The sequence below is a fragment of the Chaetura pelagica genome, unplaced genomic scaffold (genome assembly GCF_000747805.2).
Source record: "Chaetura pelagica isolate M959 unplaced genomic scaffold, ChaPel_1.0 scaffold246, whole genome shotgun sequence".
NCBI lineage: Eukaryota > Metazoa > Chordata > Aves > Apodiformes > Apodidae > Chaetura > Chaetura pelagica.
The window spans coordinates 1,288,628-1,305,592 of record NW_009953647.1 but is presented as its reverse complement, the minus strand read 5'-3'; the positions used below and the strand labels follow the sequence as shown (position 1 = coordinate 1,305,592).

The following is a 16,965-nucleotide window of genomic DNA, read 5'->3' as shown; positions in this document are numbered from 1 at the left end:
TAAAATTATTATTTTATTTATTATTAATAATAATTATTGGTATTTTGTTTGTTAATAACCATTTTGCTTAAGCAAAAGAGAAGGCCAGCACAGTCTCTGCTGGCTTTTGGGCCGTGGCTCTGCCCAACACAATGTTGGCATTGCCCAAGGTAGGTGCCCCCAGGATCCCCCCTCCAACTCCTGCACCAGCTGCTCACCCAGGGCCCAGGGAAGAAGAGTATTATTAATAATAATTATTGGTATTTTGTTTGTTAATAACCATTTTGCTTAAGCAAAAGAGAAGGCCAGCACAGTCTCTGCTGGCTTTTGGGCCGTGGCTCTGCCCAACACAATGTTGGCATTGCCCAAGGTAGGTGCCCCCAGGATCCCCCCTCCAACTCCTGCACCAGCTGCTCACCCAGGGCCCAGGGAAGAAGAGGCTGCAGGGGGAAGAAGAGGAGGGTGGGGGGTTCTCACCACAGGCCCCGGTGACCTGAAGGTAATTGCAGTTGTGACAGAGCCAATTCTTCCTGGCTACATCCACACCACCCAGCGGTGGTGCCAGGACCAAGCAGCCTCGAGCCCCAGGCCCCCCTCCAGCCACCGTGCCTCACTTCCACTTGCCTTACGAACTGACACTCCCCAAACCAACCAAAACCCACCTCAAAAATACCTATGTGCATGTCAGTGCACCCAGAGGGTGAACCAGACCCAAAGAAAGCCCAAAACAGCTGTGAAGGTACTTGATCTTTTATTATTAACAGCAGGTAAATACAAGATGCTGCCAGGCTCGTAGGGCCAGGGCTGTGATGTCTCCATGATGGGCTCCCAATGGCCAGGAGCTGGGAGGGGAGCCAGCTGGCAGTGGAAGGCACAGGGGCTGAGATCCTGTAGGAGGTGGAGTGGCAGCAGGATGGGGAGTGAGGGCTCCCCCAGCCCCCCTGCTCCTGCCCAGGCAGCCCAGCGCCCGGCAGAACAGCCTTCACCCTGCAAGTGCCAATGGGAACTATTCTGGGTTACAAAAGGAACAAACAAGCCATCTACACCTATTTACAGTGTCCCTCTCCCACCACTGGCATGCTCTGGATGTGACTTGGGGGGTCTCAGGGTGATCCCAGCCCCCCCCACCCCAGAGCCAGTTGCAAAGGGCAGAGCCCCAGCCAGAGGGGACAGTCCTCAGCTAAGCACCAGCACCAGGGGCTGCTGGAGCTGCACTCACAGCCCTGTTGTACAGCAGGATTTCTGAAGGGCCTGCCGGCCATCGGCTGGTAATATGGTCCTGAGAGACGGGACATTCCCATGGGACATGCACCCCCTCCACCAGGGCAGGCAGACATCAGCGTGTGGCTGGTACCTGATGCCGGAAGCAGAAAGGCCAGCTTTGCACCGGTTCTTGGTCTCTTGCTCACCGTCTTCAGCTGAAAAAACCTCATCAGGAGGACCACATGTGGGCCACCTCCTCCTCCATGGGCAGGAGAGCCAGGTCTGCCATCCCAAAGGAGGGACCTTCCTCCCAGAAAGGAAAAACAGAAGTAAGGTTACAGCAAAGACAAAAGGGGATGGCTCTGGCCTGGGGATCGATCTACAATCCACCATAAAAACAACAGCTCAAAAAAAAAAAACAAAACACCTCATCATTTACTCTTTGATTTGTACAAAATAACAATAAAAATAATAATAAAAGGTGCTGGTGGCCCCTGGCTTGCAGTGCCCCACTGTGGCAGGGGGGGTCTCAGTAGGCAAAGATGACATGGTAGGTGACCTGGTGCCCATTGTCCCAGGCATAGAGCAGGCGGTCCTTGGGGTTATAGTCTATCTGGGTGGTGTAGGAGTACTCGTTCTCAAAGAGCAGCCGGGGGATGATCTGTGTGTTGGTGTGGGTGTCAAAGGCGTAGGAGATGTTGGCATTCCTCTTGTTGTAGCTGTCGACCGCATACAGGACCCCGCAGATGACAAAGCAGTTCCCATAGAAGTTCTTCCTCAGCCCCGTCCGCCAGGTGGTCTCCTTCTGGGTGCTGAGGTCGGCCGCGTTCAGCTTGCTCAGCACAATCACCTCCTGGTTGGAGCCCTCATAGCTGATGGCTGGGTAGATGATCCACAGGCCGTTCTCATCCACAGCAAAGTCCACGTCCGAGTGGCCCCGCCACCTCCAGGGGGTGGACTCCTCGTAGGCCACGTCGTGCAGCATGGCCCAGGCGGCCACGAAGCGCTGCTTCAGGTCGTACTTGATGATGTTGCGTGTGAAGGCCCGGTTGTAGTAGAAAGAGCCATTGTAGACCACGTGCCCTGTCCCGATCCAGCTGTATGGCAGCTTGTAGGAGTTGCTCCAGCGCCCTGGGAGGCAGAGACAACTTGCTGGTGAGACCCTGCCTTTTACTTTGGGATTGGTTGCCCAGCTGCAGCAGCCCCCAGGCACCCTCTGCCCCAGCCCTGCCTGTGCTCCCTCCCAGTCACAAGCTGCAGACTGGCATGGGGACAAGCAAGTCCAGAGCCACCACAGGCACTCTGATCTGCCCCATGCTCTGGACCCCACGTGCTGGGTACCAGTGCCCAAGAGAGGAGGGTCCCTGGGCAGAGCAACCCAAAGAACAGGGACACTACTTGGACCAGCCAGGCAGCAGCCAGTGTAACACCAGGTATGCTGCAAGCCCACCTTGCTTGAAGTTGTCAAGGTTCCTGAACTCCACCAGTGTGTTCCCGTAGTAGTAGTTGGTGACGTAGATCCGCTCCTCCCGAGCCAGAGGGTCCTTCATCCAGGCCCCCTCGTTGCGCCCATAGGTGTTCTGGGTGGTGGGCCCCGAGATGGTGGAGAGTGTGTCCTTGCAGCGCCCTGTGTGGGCAGAGAAGGGCTCGTGAGGCCCAAGGCAGGGTGGTTCCAGCCCCTTGCCCACCCAGCAGGTACCTCCTGCTGCCTCTGCTCAGCACAATAAGGCTCAGCAGCACCAGACAGATCCTGCAAACAGCTCCCCACAGCCTCAGTGTCCCTGCCACAGCTGAGGCTGCTGCCTGTCCTGGGGCCATCTCCAGGGAGGCTTCTTTCTGCCCTGCACAGCCTCTCAAACTGGGAGGAGACTACAGTAGGTTCCAGCCTTAACAAGCAGGTAAACCTGGTGCCCCAGTAAAGTGCCATCCAGCCACCATCTCCATGACACCTCCCACCCATGACCACTCAGCAGGACATGCTGTGGGCAGCAGCCAGCCCCCTGTGCACAGCTGGATCGGTGCAGGACCTGCAGGCACTCACCGATGATGTTCCTGATGTCCTCCTCCTCCAGGGCCTGCTTTGGGGTGGCAGGGATGGTAGGGCTGACAGGCGTCGCAGGGGTGCTCGCCTGACCCCAAGCTCCTGAGCTGCTCTGTGGGGCAGAGCTTGTCCCCACGTCCCTTAAGGTGGCAGCCTCATCAGGGCTGGGGACAGCAGCGGAGGCTGAGGACAGGCTCTCGGAGGCCGTGGCCACCACTGTGCTGGCCAAGGCTGCTGGTAGCTGCGGGGTCCCCTCCTCCATCAGCCCCACCAGGGCAACCGTGGTCTCTGGGGTGGGGGTCAGCCAGCTCACAGCACTGGGGTCCGGCGTGGGCCCCGTGGAGGCGGCAGGGGACAGGGGCACCGTGGCTGTCACCGCAGCATCCGCAGCCGGGGGGGTGGTGGGGCCGCTGCCGGGGGTGGGCGGCCATCCCACCGGGGAGGGCTTCCTCATGGCCTCGCTCCCCCGGCCCCTGGGCCTCAGGAGCTGGTCCTCGATCAGCAGGTCCACCGTGTTGTCCCCGCTGAACAGCTCGTCCGCTGCCGAACACAGGCACCAGTGTCAGCCTCCGGGCCAGTGGGAGCAGGTCCCTGCAGCCCCCGTGCTCAGCCCACTGCTCTGGCCCCTCTGCCCGCTTCTCCAGGCTCCCTTGTGCTGAATCCACCCAGTTTCCCTCTTCATTCCCCGCCTGTGAACTGCAGGGAGCAGGTGAATCTGCAGGAGCAGCCTACGTGATGCACCTGCGTTTACTTTCAGAGAGGTGCTGATGCTGGGTGTTTTACCCCGAGGCAGCCACCTCCTTCCTCAGTCACCAGAGACTTTCCTTGGAATAGCAGGGCTCAAAGGCAGCACCGTGCTGAGGTACCAACCGTCCCACATCTCCCGCTTCCCAGCCCCCCTCCCCGTGGTGACCCCACGTGCTTTGCCCACCCCTTCCCAGGGAAGGAGGCAGAACTCGGGAGCAGGCAGGGGTGCAGACCCAACTCACGCGGCTCCTCGATGTCGTTCTCCGACTCGCTGGACTGGGCTTTGTAGTAGGTGACCCCTCGAACGATGGTGGGCTTGGAAGGAGGCCGGCCCCTCACGTGCAGCTTCCTCTGCAGGATCTGCTTGGGCTTCTCATCCTCCGGAGAGACGAGGGTCTCGACAGAGTTTATCTGGTGGGAGATGGTTTCATCTTTCAGGAATCTTTCCTCATATTTGCCCTGGAAGAGACGCAGGAGGTTGTTACGGGACGGGCCTGACGTTTTGGGGCTGCGTTTTGGGGGTGGGACAGGTCAGGCTGGCCAGCCAAGGGCGAGGAGGGACATTTTGCCCTTCCTCCTATCTCAGGATCACCCTCCGTTCTTTCTGCCCTGGGAAATGCTCCAGGAGACAGTGAGTGGGGACAACACTATCTCTGGGTGACCTTGATGCCACCCTGCAAACCTGGGGCTTGGTGCTCAGTAAGGGACAGGCTGTGGGACACAGGACCTGTGAGGAGAGTGGGGAGACCCCGGGGTGGCATTAGCAGGGCACCCTGCGACTGCAGAGGACTCACTGCAACTACTCACATGTCCACCCACCAGACACCTCCTCGCATGCCAGGGTCTGGCACATAGAGACCATGCACTGAGCCTTGGAGAGCAGAGAAGCTGAAGGCACCTTCCCAGTGGGGCAGAGACCCCCCTAGGACAGGGACCAGGTCCCTCCTGGGGCAGGGACCGACTGGGAAACCTGAGCAGAGGCAGCCACCAGCTGCTGCAGCTCATGCCTGAAGGGTTTCATCTCATTAAGGGAAATGGGAAAGGCAGCCCAAAGGTTGAAGCGGTGCCCACTTGGCTGAGAGCAGGGGCCCAGGGGTCCTCCACAGCCCTGCTGCAATTAACAGGGAGAAAAGTGGAACACTGGGAAATGAGGTCACTCAGGGTAATAAAAGCCCTGCTCTTTGCTCCCCCACCTGGCCTGGGCTGGCTCCTCTCCAGCAGGCAGCAAAGCCCACACCCAGGTTCCAGGCCGGGGTGCAGGGGGAGGGGGACTGGGGGTGCTGCTGGACACCCCCCACCATGGGGCACAGCCCTCCCGAGCACACCACACTGGCACATCACAGCCACTGTTATTTTCCCACCTGCTGACGCCCAGCGTGTGCCTGGGAGCCCACCCTTCTCCTCACCAGGGCTGGAGGAGACCACTTCTGCTCTGGAACACACAACGCCCGCTTTTGGTGTCAGGGGTGTGCACGTCTGGCCTATCCTCACCCCAGAAGCTCAGCACCCCTGTTTGGAGCTGGGAATGATGCAGCAGCTGCTCCCCCCTCCCCAGACACCTCCTTTTACCCTGCAGAGAGCCTTGGGGAGGAGGCAGGGTGCTCTAGGAGCCACCCAGTGTGGGTCAGAGCACCACGAGGCCACCCTAGATTGCACCAAGGGGTTCAGGACACCCCGGGAGGGCCTTTTCCCAAAACACCCCTCTTGGCTCTCTCTGGGGCAGCACAGCAAGCACTGCCCTGTGCTGGGCAGGCCCCGCAGACACCCCCATGGGCTGGAGCTGGAGCCAGCGGAATGTCCAGCCAAGCAGGAGCAGGGGCTGGCTGAGGAGGAGTAATTGCCCAGGAGGAAGGGCGACAGGCTGTCCCTCCACCGAGCCCCCCGGCCCTGCTAATCAAAGGCTCCGAGGCTCCCAGGCCGTCCCATCCGGCCCCACAATGACATCCCTCCTTCCGAGCAGCGCTGACCTCGAAAACCAACCACCCTGCTGGAAGGGGGGAGGCCTGAGGAGCAGCCTGCTCCCGTTCCCTCCTACGTCCCGCCAGCAGCTGGGCTGTGCAAGGAAAGTAGGATCCAGAGGCGCGGAAACAGGGTCGGCTGACTTGAGAAGAAGTTACCCCCTGGCCGGGGGCCTGCAGGGCAGCCCTACCTCTGCCTGGGTGTAGGCAGCCTCTGCGTCCCGCTGGAGAGAGCTCTCCAGGTCAGCCAGGCTGTTGGTGACGAGGCTGGAGCAGTTCTCCCTGTCCCTGTGCTGGGTGTCCTGCAGACCCTGCTCCCTGTGGCCTTCTTGAGTGAAGTTCCCGGACATGCCCTAGGAAAAGGAAGAGAGTCTTTACCCCGTGTGAAGACAAGGGATGCTGTGCAGTCCCAGCCACAGACGTGGGCTCTGTGCTCCTGTCCTGGGCTCACAACTGGGCTTTTCCATGAAGCTGGGCACTTCAGCTACTAAGAGGGTACCTCTGAGCCCAGTGGGATCCAGAAACCCCATCCCTGGCATGCACATCTCAGATCCACTCTTTGCCACAGGGCCCCTTTGAGTGGGAGAGTTGCCTTGAGGCAACCTTCAACGCCCACCTTCAGCCATGCTCACTGGCTCATAGAAGGAAGAGAACAAGACAAGCCAAAACATCTGAAGTCCTAGCCCTGTGTCTTTTGGCAGCAAGTTCTTCGCTCGTTCATTAATCCCACTTCAGTCACAGGGTCCCATCCTGGCTGGCCACTACCTGCCTGACCTCTGATGTTCCACCCCACTTTGCTTTCTATTCTGTTGGTCCTGCCCTGCTGCCTGGTCACACAGTGCCTGCACTCAGGGACTGCTTCTCCCCACCACCCTCTGCTCCCACAGAAAAGAGGGGGGATCAAGGGAGAGGAAGAGAGTCAGTGGCCTTCAGAGAGCTGTCCCGGCATGGGGAGGGAGCTGCGTCTGGCTGCAGCTCATCAGGCAGCCCAGGGCACACAGACCCCTTCACCCTTGTCAGTCCCCCAGCCATAGGCACACCCTGTCACCAAGGGATTTTCATCTCATTAAGGGAAATGGGAAAGGCAGCCCAAAGGTTGAAGCGGTGCCCACTTGGCTGAGAGCAGGGGCCCAGGGGTCCTCCACAGCCCTGCTGCAATTAACAGGGAGAAAAGTGGAACACTGGGAAATGAGGTCACTCAGGGTAATAAAAGCCCTGCTCTTTGCTCCCCCACCTGGCCTGGGCTGGCTCCTCTCCAGCAGGCAGCAAAGCCCACACCCAGGTTCCAGGCCGGGGTGCAGGGGGAGGGGGACTGGGGGTGCTGCTGGACACCCCCCACCATGGGGCACAGCCCTCCCGAGCACACCACACTGGCACATCACAGCCACTGTTATTTTCCCACCTGCTGACGCCCAGCGTGTGCCTGGGAGCCCACCCTTCTCCTCACCAGGGCTGGAGGAGACCACTTCTGCTCTGGAACACACAACGCCCGCTTTTGGTGTCAGGGGTGTGCACGTCTGGCCTATCCTCACCCCAGAAGCTCAGCACCCCTGTTTGGAGCTGGGAATGATGCAGCAGCTGCTCCCCCCTCCCCAGACACCTCCTTTTACCCTGCAGAGAGCCTTGGGGAGGAGGCAGGGTGCTCTAGGAGCCACCCAGTGTGGGTCAGAGCACCACGAGGCCACCCTAGATTGCACCAAGGGGTTCAGGACACCCCGGGAGGGCCTTTTCCCAAAACACCCCTCTTGGCTCTCTCTGGGGCAGCACAGCAAGCACTGCCCTGTGCTGGGCAGGCCCCGCAGACACCCCCATGGGCTGGAGCTGGAGCCAGCGGAATGTCCAGCCAAGCAGGAGCAGGGGCTGGCTGAGGAGGAGTAATTGCCCAGGAGGAAGGGCGACAGGCTGTCCCTCCACCGAGCCCCCCGGCCCTGCTAATCAAAGGCTCCGAGTCTCCTAGCGCTTCCCAGCCGGCCCCACAATGACATCACTCCTTCCGAGCAGCGCTGACCTCGAAAACCAACCACCCTGCTGGAAGGGGGGAGGCCTGAGGAGCAGCCTGCTCCCGTTCCCTCCTACGTCCCGCCAGCAGCTGGGCTGTGCAAGGAAAGTAGGATCCAGAGGCGCGGAAACAGGGTCGGCTGACTTGAGAAGAAGTTACCCCCTGGCCGGGGGCCTGCAGGGCAGCCCTACCTCTGCCTGGGTGTAGGCAGCCTCTGCGTCCCGCTGCAGAGAGCTCTCCAGGTCAGCCAGGCTGTTGGTGACGAGGCTGGAGCAGTTCTCCCTGTCCCTGTGCTGGGTGTCCTGCAGACCCTGCTCCCTGTGGCCTTCTTGAGTGAAGTTCCCGGACATGCCCTAGGAAAAGGAAGAGAGTCTTTACCCCGTGTGAAGACAAGGGATGCTGTGCAGTCCCAGCCACAGACGTGGGCTCTGTGCTCCTGTCCTGGGCTCACAACTGGGCTTTTCCATGAAGCTGGGCACTTCAGCTACTAAGAGGGTACCTCTGAGCCCAGTGGGATCCAGAAACCCCATCCCTGGCATGCACATCTCAGATCCACTCTTTGCCACAGGGCCCCTTTGAGTGGGAGAGTTGCCTTGAGGCAACCTTCAACGCCCACCTTCAGCCATGCTCACTGGCTCATAGAAGGAAGAGAACAAGACAAGCCAAAACATCTGAAGTCCTAGCCCTGTGTCTTTTGGCAGCAAGTTCTTCGCTCGTTCATTAATCCCACTTCAGTCACAGGGTCCCATCCTGGCTGGCCACTACCTGCCTGACCTCTGATGTTCCACCCCACTTTGCTTTCTATTCTGTTGGTCCTGCCCTGCTGCCTGGTCACACAGTGCCTGCACTCAGGGACTGCTTCTCCCCACCACCCTCTGCTCCCACAGAAAAGAGGGGGGATCAAGGGAGAGGAAGAGAGTCAGTGGCCTTCAGAGAGCTGTCCCGGCATGGGGAGGGAGCTGCGTCTGGCTGCAGCTCATCAGGCAGCCCAGGGCACACAGACCCCTTCACCCTTCTCAGTCCCCCAGCCATAGGCACACCCTGTCACCAAGGGATTGTTCAGTCTCTGCCCATTGCTCCCTGGCCTTTTACATCTTAAATGACAATTGCTTTGAATAGGTGGCACATCAGTCACAGCATTTTTGCAAAGACTGGGAGTGGTTCTTCCTGATCCTTCATTTCCAATCTGTCCTGTCATTAATTTCTCCTAAAATCCACTGTGACCTCCAACTGTGACCTCAAAATTGCCAGCTGATGCAACAGCTGCAAGCTAGAGACAAAGCAGAGGAGCTACATCACTAGAGAAGGCTCTAGCTGTGCAGACCACCTATTGGGACATTAGTTCCCTTGACTGACACCATTTGTGTAAAATACCTTGTTATACTGGAAACATCTTGCAACACCTTCTCGTCTCTACAAAAATACCATCCTAAGCTCAGTTAACACCCACCCCACTCCATGGACATCTGAACTCCCAGCTTTATCCAAGAATTGTGAGTCACAGCTTTATCATGCAATTATAAGGCTGAGTCCAATAATGCAGGGACTTTTCAGCAAGTATTTTGGTGTAGTTGGAAAAGAAACAGGGAATCTCATCCTAGGAACAGCACAGCAGCAGAAGCAGCTTTGACACCCTCCTCCTTTTGGGAGGATGGCTGCTTCTGACAGCCTTGTGCCCTTATCACTTTTTCTGTGTACGATTTGGCTTATGATCTGCTCAGGGATAAAATCTGCCTCCCCCTGAGTGGGGAGGCACCACCAAAGCCTGGCCTGAGATGCTGCTTGAGGCTGCTCAGCTGCTCTGGCAGGGAGCAGCTGCCAAAAGCACACCCGCCTGGGAGGCTGATGCTTTGAAGCCATGCCAGGCTCTTGTTCAGCATCTCAGCTGTCCCTTGTTTCAGGCCCCGTGGCCAATGCAGGGTGTGATCCTCTGCCTCTCAACAGGAATTTGTGCTAAGCCGGCAGCAGGAAGCGTTTCACACCTGCTGCCTGCACCAGCTCTGCCCTGCCCCGGTGGCACAGGAATCTCCATCTAATCCAGACCCCTCCTGTCCTGCTCCATCCTGTCCAAGTGCCTGCAGGCAGCTTCAGCTGCTCGTTACATGATCCTGCAGCCTCACTTCTGGGAAATTAAAGACCCCAAGTTGTGAATTCTCCCTTTCTGCACCTTCACTGCTCCATCTCTGGCCAAACTACTTCAGGCTGAGCTTCCTGCCCATCTCTCTCCCTGTGAGCAGAGCAACCATGCTGCAAGGTCACCCTGATGTGCCCAGAGAAGTGCCACCAGCACAACTTACACTGAGCCCCTCTGCAGGAACCAGCTGGTAATGAAGAAGAGCACCAATGGTACCCACACATGAAGTAATCACTTGTGTCACTTGTCAATACTCAAACTCCTAACACTTACCTCAGCCTCTGACTGGACCATCAGCAAGGTTTTTGAGGATCTTACACTCCCCACTCACTGGCCTGTGTGACTCTGGTCTGACTTATTTAGAGGTGACAATCACACAGAGTGACTGAATCACCAAGGCTGGAAAAGACCTTTAAGATCATCAAGTCCAGCCTGTGACCAACACCACCACATCAGCTAGACCATGGCACTAAGTGCCACATCCAGCCTTTCCTTGAACACATCCAGGGATGGTGCCTCCACCATGTCCCTGGGAAGTCCATTCCAATGTCTAATCATCCTTTCCAATAGGAAGTACTTCCTAATATCCAACCTAAATCTTCCCTGGAGCATCTTGAGGCCATTCCCTCTTGTCTTGTTGCTTATTGACTGGAAAAAGAGCCCAGCCCCCACCTGCCTACAACCTCCCTTCAGGTAGTTGAAGAGAGTGATAAGGTCCCCCTGAGACTCCTCTTTGCCTAACAGCACCATTTTCAGTCAGCTAGTTTCAGGGTGACACAAACTAAGGGATGATATCTATGAAGGACACACAAAAAAAAAGGTTGTCCCCTTCATCATCCCCAGTCCAGCAGCTGTGGATGTTAGTTACCAATAGGCCATTGCTTGGTCCTGGTGGAGCATATTGTGTCCACTGCAGCACCCTCTGCCCTGGGTGAGCCCAGCTAGCCATGCTGTGGGGCAGGGCTCACCCCACCAGACCCGCAGTGGGGAAGGTCCCCAGAGGGGACGCACAGCCCCCCGGTTGGTGGCACAGATCCCACCTCCCTCGCTCCTCTCTCCTAATTAGCAAAGGCTCAGCAGCAAACCCAACTAACGACTGGAGAACACGCTAAACCACAGGCAGAGGTTGGGATTACAAACAAAAACACTGGTGCTTGGTTATTTTTAGACCTTAAAACCCCTTTCCCCCTTTTTTTGGGTCAATCACTGTGCTTGGAAGCCCAGAGCCCCTTGGGCAAGCACGCTCCTCTCAGCTGTCTCCTTCCTGACCCCAGGATGGAGCACAAGGAGCCTTCCCAAAACAATTTGCTAGTGGAATTTTGGCTTTATAAATTATGGCCTCTTGGCTCCTGGCTGCAGACTAACGGGACTGCTCTGCTCTGACAAGAATGTGGAATTACTGTCCCAGATATGGACCATGGGAGAAAACTCCACTATTTAATCTGGCAACCTGTTGCTACATAGCTGAGGGCAGCTTAACAAACTGTTGTGCTAGCCAAAGAAATATTAAACTGTATGGAAGTGAAAATTATTTCACTGTAAGTTTGCTTTTAAAAAAAATGGAAGGTATTTTATCTGTGTTTTTAGCAGTGCTGAGGGATCAGCTCTACTGAAAAACAGGTCAGGATGCAGCTTGGTCCTTAAGGAATTTGCCCTTGGTTTCCAGCTGTCCTGTTGAGCATGTTCTGGCCCTGGCCCTGAGCCACGCACCTCCACATCAAACAGGACAAAAGCACCTGGTTTAGAGCAAATATTGCACCAGCACAGACATAAAATTAAGAAGAGGAAAAACTTAACAGCAGCCTCTTTGGACCCCAAGGGGATACTGGTCCTGGTGAAGCCACAGCTGGGATCCTGCACCCAGTTTGAGCCACAAGGGTTGAAGGAAACTTGAGAGTACCAGAGGAGGCTGATGGGGTGGTGATGCCTTGGGCACCGCCTGCAAGGAACAGCAGAGATCTAGTTTGGAGAGTCTAGTCTGGCTTAGTTTAACTTCAGTCAGTTAATTACCACATCTTCCAAAAGGAACAAGGCTCTGAACACACCAAAGGTACCAAATACTTCATTTGAGGCAAGTGCCACCGAAGGCAACCACCTCAAAAGAGAGCAGGACTCATCTTACCTCCTCGAGCTTTTCCACCCGACCCACCAGCTTGGTTGTGACAGAGTGCAGCTTCAAAAGGTCCAAGCCATAAAAGGCACTTTCCAGCATCTCCATGATGGAGGACAGCTGCAAGGCCAAGGGAGAACATGGTCAGTCAGAGGCACTTACTATGAAGTACATGGTTGCACAGTTTCTACGGCCAAAAACACACACATCAGAGCAGAAGAAGTTTATGAAAACACTGGATTTCCTTATCCAGCCCTGCTGCACTGCTGCTGCAGTCAGAAGCACAGCCTGCAGAGCTTCAGGGGTTCAGGAGCATGTTTTGGGTGCTGGGGATTAGTAAGCAGAGAAAGGAGAAGCACTGCTCTCCTTGCCAGCTCTGGGCAAGCTCCCTCACACTCCCAAGGGCTCACCTACCCCACCAGTGACGTGGCTGGCAACAAAAGAGGCAACAAGCGAACAGCAGCTCACATAAAAGTGAGTTTGAGATCAGACTCTGAGCTCATGCCATCCCATGTTTGCTTTTTATTTCTTCCTGGAACAAGACAAAACTTGTTAAAAAGTTCAAAAATGTTCACAAGCACAAAAGTGAAGCAACTGACAATCAGTGCCAGCCTGGTAACAGTTTGAGTCTCAGAAGAAAAATTGTGTCAGAGGGCTGCTGTCTCTGCCTTCAGCCACCCATTTCAGAGGAACACTCATCCCCTTCCCACAGCAGGAGAGGCAGTGTCCCCATGTCCTGCCCAGCACCAGCCCCTGTTCACCCATCCTGGGGGTCCAGACAGCAATAATACCCTCATCCTGTATTTCCTACAGCTCTGCTGCTCGCTCTGCAGAGGACAGTGCCAAGTGAGGCAGGGGCTGGTGGGGAGAGCCCCTCAGTCACTCCCTGCCTCTGCTCCCTCCAGCCCCACATGGACAGTGTAGCACTGCAGACCTTACAGCCCTACAGCTGAGCAAGTATTTTCACTACATGGTAATTACTACAAGGCAGTGACATTTTCTCCCGGCAGCTACAAAGTGAACAACAGAACTCCATAAACATGGGAGAAGCGCAGGCAACACTGCTGGCAGCACTCTGAGTTTCCATCCCAGCCTCTGCAATCTCCCTCCGGAGCTGACAGCAAAGGAAAGATTTTTCTGGGGCCAGATAAAATGGCAACATTAAGAGACAAGTAGTGTTTTATGGCTATGCATCCACTTTCCACCGAGAACTGGACAGAGACAACCAGCAGAAAGCACACACCAGCTGCCAGACACCCGCTGCAGGCACGCGCTTCCCTCCAGCCTGGATCCTTTCCATCAGCACACAAAGGTTGCAGACTTTATGAATCACCTTCCAAATCTTCCTGAACACAGACTCCTTGCCCAGACCCTGCACCTGAGACCCTCAAAACACACACTGTGCCTACAGCATGCTGTGATTTCACAAAAACAGATCTCAGGTTCAGCTATCCCGTTGCAGACACCAAGCTGACCCTTCTGAAGGCTGCACCAATGCACACGCCAGCTCGTTGTTCCTTTCCCTTCACCCACTGTGGAATTTGTCTTTCACTGATCTGATGGGCAGTGCATTCCCATGGGACCTTATTAAAGGCTCAGCGAGGACTGAATTACTAGGATGCTCAGTATAGGCATTCAACTGAGTTGGGGCATTCCAGGGGTACCTTCCTACTGCCTGGGCTTATCTACTCCTTTCCTTGCCATTCCCATGAGGACACATCCTGCAGCCCACTCATTGCAAGGGAGGGCTCTTGTTTTGGGGAACTTCCCCAGATCTCCCACATGTGGATTACCTGGAGATTTTGAGTCAGAGCCTGTTCAAACACAACAGACATCGAGCATGAACATACATGCTTCCTGCTGCTGGACCAAGCAAGAATGATGCTCATCAGAGGAGCAAGGAGAGTAAAACCCCTGGGGCTGTTAGAAACAATGAGGTTGCCTGACCTGGCCCTCCCAGCCCCTGCTAGGAGCATGGGAGCTGCTCCTCATGAGTCACGTAAGAACTGGAGCTGTGTCCTCTCCTGCCCCGTCCTATGAGAGGCGGCTGTTCCCAGTGAGCCCAACTCCAGGAGGAACTCAGTGCTGGGCGAGAAGAGCCTGCTGTCACAGCTCCCGGGCTTTGACTTTCACAGCAAAGAAAAAACCCGTGTGTATATTTGGATAAACCTTGTGAAATCTCCTGGCTGTGGATCCTTGCAAAATGAGCGGGGGAGCCTGGGCCAGTTCCTAGAGGACAAGCTTTCACACCACAGCTGGCTGTGAGCAGCTCCCTGGTGGGAAGAGGCAGCCAGAGCCAAGGGCGAAGCTCACCACACTGCTCTGCTCCTCCAGGAGGCTGCCTGGCTCTGGAAAGGACAGGGAGAGAGGTGGCAGCTGCTGGTGGAGGAGCTCTGCCTGCCTCTAGGCAAGGGACAACAAGGGTGGCTCAGTTACCTGGGAGAGTGTCCCCTCTCCTAACTGTAGACTGCTCACAGCTTCTCACCTAAGGCCACCTGGGATGCCCTGACTTGTGAAAGGGAGCACTGAACAACTCCAGACTGGGACTTCTCCTTCCCTGAGATGATGGATTTTCTGCCTGTGCCTGTTTATCTTCCCTAGCCGCAGGGGAGCCTGGACAAGAAGCTGCTAACTGTCTGCAGTCAGACAAGATAAAACACATCCTCAAGCTCCAAATTAATTAGAACAAGCCATCGTGGTGGCTGCCCCACAGCACCCTGCACAGTGCCTGCCTCCCCACCTGAGCTGGGACTAGCAGCACTGCCCTGGGGTGTGTCCCGTCACCACCCAGGTGAGTGCCACCACCACTCAGCCTTCTGTGCTGGGGACTCCCCAGGACTGAACCAAACCAGTGGCCCTTTGGGGAGAATTTCTGCTGCCCTACCCAGGTAACTGACTGGAAAACTCGGTAAAGTCTGATGCCGGCTGCTAAGCCAGCAACAGTAAGCATCCAGGAAAAGGCATGACTACTCAGAACAAACACTGTCACATTTGGAAAAGAGATACTACATCTTATTAAAGAGATAAAATACTAAATAGTACAGAAGTGTCAGCATTTAAAACAACAAAACCCAACTTGCCACCATCCAGCTGTGTAACACACCCTCACACTGACGCATCAGTGGCTTTTGGCCCATGGACGTCAAACCAGTTTTTTGCATGGATCCTTGGGAGCCCCTCTCTGCAATAGGAGTGAGACCTGACAGCTGCTGAGTGGAGTAGAGACATCCCCCTGGGGATATTTAGTGCTGGACAAAAGGCAAGGAGCAGTCCAGTCCCTCCTGGGTTTCCAGTGCAGGAAGCCACAATGGATCCCAGGCAGCACAGGATGAGTTGAGTGAATCATCCACTGCAGCTGCTCGAAACCATCCCTTGAGCTGAGCTTGACTTTTATGAAAGTAACTAGGAGATATTTTAGGACACAAAGTTCAGGAGAAAAAAAAAAAAAAGTTTTTTTAGAAAAAGCTCAGAAAGAAAAGGCTTCAGAAGATATCTTTCTGCCCAGAGAGCCCTGGATCCAAGCCCCTCTCCTACCTTCAGGTCACTGCTCTCCGCCTCTCGCAGCTTCTTCAGCCTGAAGTCCCCCTCGCAGGGGTTGAGTGCCGACGGGGGGGCCACGCAGGCACACTTGCAGCTGGGTCCTGATGTGATGGTTTCCACCGTGTAAAAGTCCTCTGCTTTGAAAGCACCTTCATTAATCCTTTGGCAGGCACCACGGCCCAGGGGTCTGACCAGGCATTTGCACCGGCAGTCGGAGCCTTCGGACACCGCCTTCACCTTGTCGTAGTCACCTAACAGCTGAGCACAGGGACCAGCTGTCAGCACCTTGTCCTCTGCCTCCCCAGCAAGGGACAAGGACACCCTGCTCCTCAAGGTGTCAACAAGGACACTCTGGACACCCTTGCACCTTGAGGAAACTGGACGGCTCTTCCAAAATCTGCTGACCAAGAAGATTTCTAGAGAGCACAGAGCTGTCTGGTCCCTACCTGCAAGGGGAGTAAAAACCAGCTTCTTCCAACAGGGTAATTTTTAATTCCACTTTGCATAAAATGGACTTGGCCACTTTGAGCTTTAAACATAAACCACATCCTCCTGTCTTTTAACGTTCTGTGTCCAGCAGACCTTCTAAGTCACCTGCTACCCTGAGCAAGATTTCTTTAAGCAGGCAAACAGGGTACAGGGTGGGCTGGGAGGGTGGCTGAAAGCCACCCTATAAGCAGCATAACCTGGTGGTGGAGCAGTATTTCTGATTAGCCCCATACAATTCCAGGAATTTCCTTTACAGAGGTTTGCAGACAGCACTTCTGCAAGCCCAAGCACAAAAATAACTTTGACGGTATGTTTCCAATAGCCTCCCCGTTAGCCGTTTCCGAGGGCAGATAATAGCACACAGATCGGCCAAATCTAACAGAAGCCTCCACCGCATCCACTGGCAGGGAAGGAGTCTGGATCCTGGATCCCTCCCCTCCACACACAAAGAGGCTCCGCCAATTCCCCTCCCGAGGAGCTCCCTGTTTTCTGATTTCCCCCAGGAAAACGATGGGACGGAGGCTGGGAACTGCTCCCCGTTGGGCTTCGGGGGTTCACTGTACCCTGGGCGACAGAACTCCCCCGCATCTGCACTCACCCGACGCTGCTGCTGAGCGCTGGCTGAGCGCACAGCATCGCCCCGCAGCGCCCAACACCCGCACCCCCGGGGGGTGCACAGCGCTCCCCGGCACCCCCCCAACCCCAGCCCCGCAGGTGTGTCCCGCAGGTACCTGGGAGAGGATGTTCTCCTGGTTGTCCGCCTCG

The 16,965-nt window shown here is 56.0% G+C and overlaps 1 protein-coding gene across 1 annotated transcript in view; it reads right to left on the bottom strand.

The window, feature by feature from the left end:
- Window positions 1–1,505: 1,505 nt before the first annotated feature.
- OLFML2B (olfactomedin-like 2B) overlaps window positions 1,506–16,965 on the bottom strand; it is an 18,621-nt gene continuing 3,161 nt past the window's right edge. Inside the window, exons 2-9 of the mRNA XM_009999924.1 lie at window positions 16,932–16,961; window positions 15,706–15,969; window positions 12,184–12,291; window positions 8,119–8,280; window positions 4,213–4,429; window positions 3,224–3,763; window positions 2,633–2,809; window positions 1,506–2,313 (exon numbers count right to left, since the gene is read on the bottom strand). Coding sequence (XP_009998226.1) covers window positions 1,712–2,313; window positions 2,633–2,809; window positions 3,224–3,763; window positions 4,213–4,429; window positions 8,119–8,280; window positions 12,184–12,291; window positions 15,706–15,969; window positions 16,932–16,961 — 2,100 coding nt within the window. The 3' untranslated portion in view covers window positions 1,506–1,711. The remainder of the gene's footprint in view (window positions 2,314–2,632; window positions 2,810–3,223; window positions 3,764–4,212; window positions 4,430–8,118; window positions 8,281–12,183; window positions 12,292–15,705; window positions 15,970–16,931; window positions 16,962–16,965) is intronic.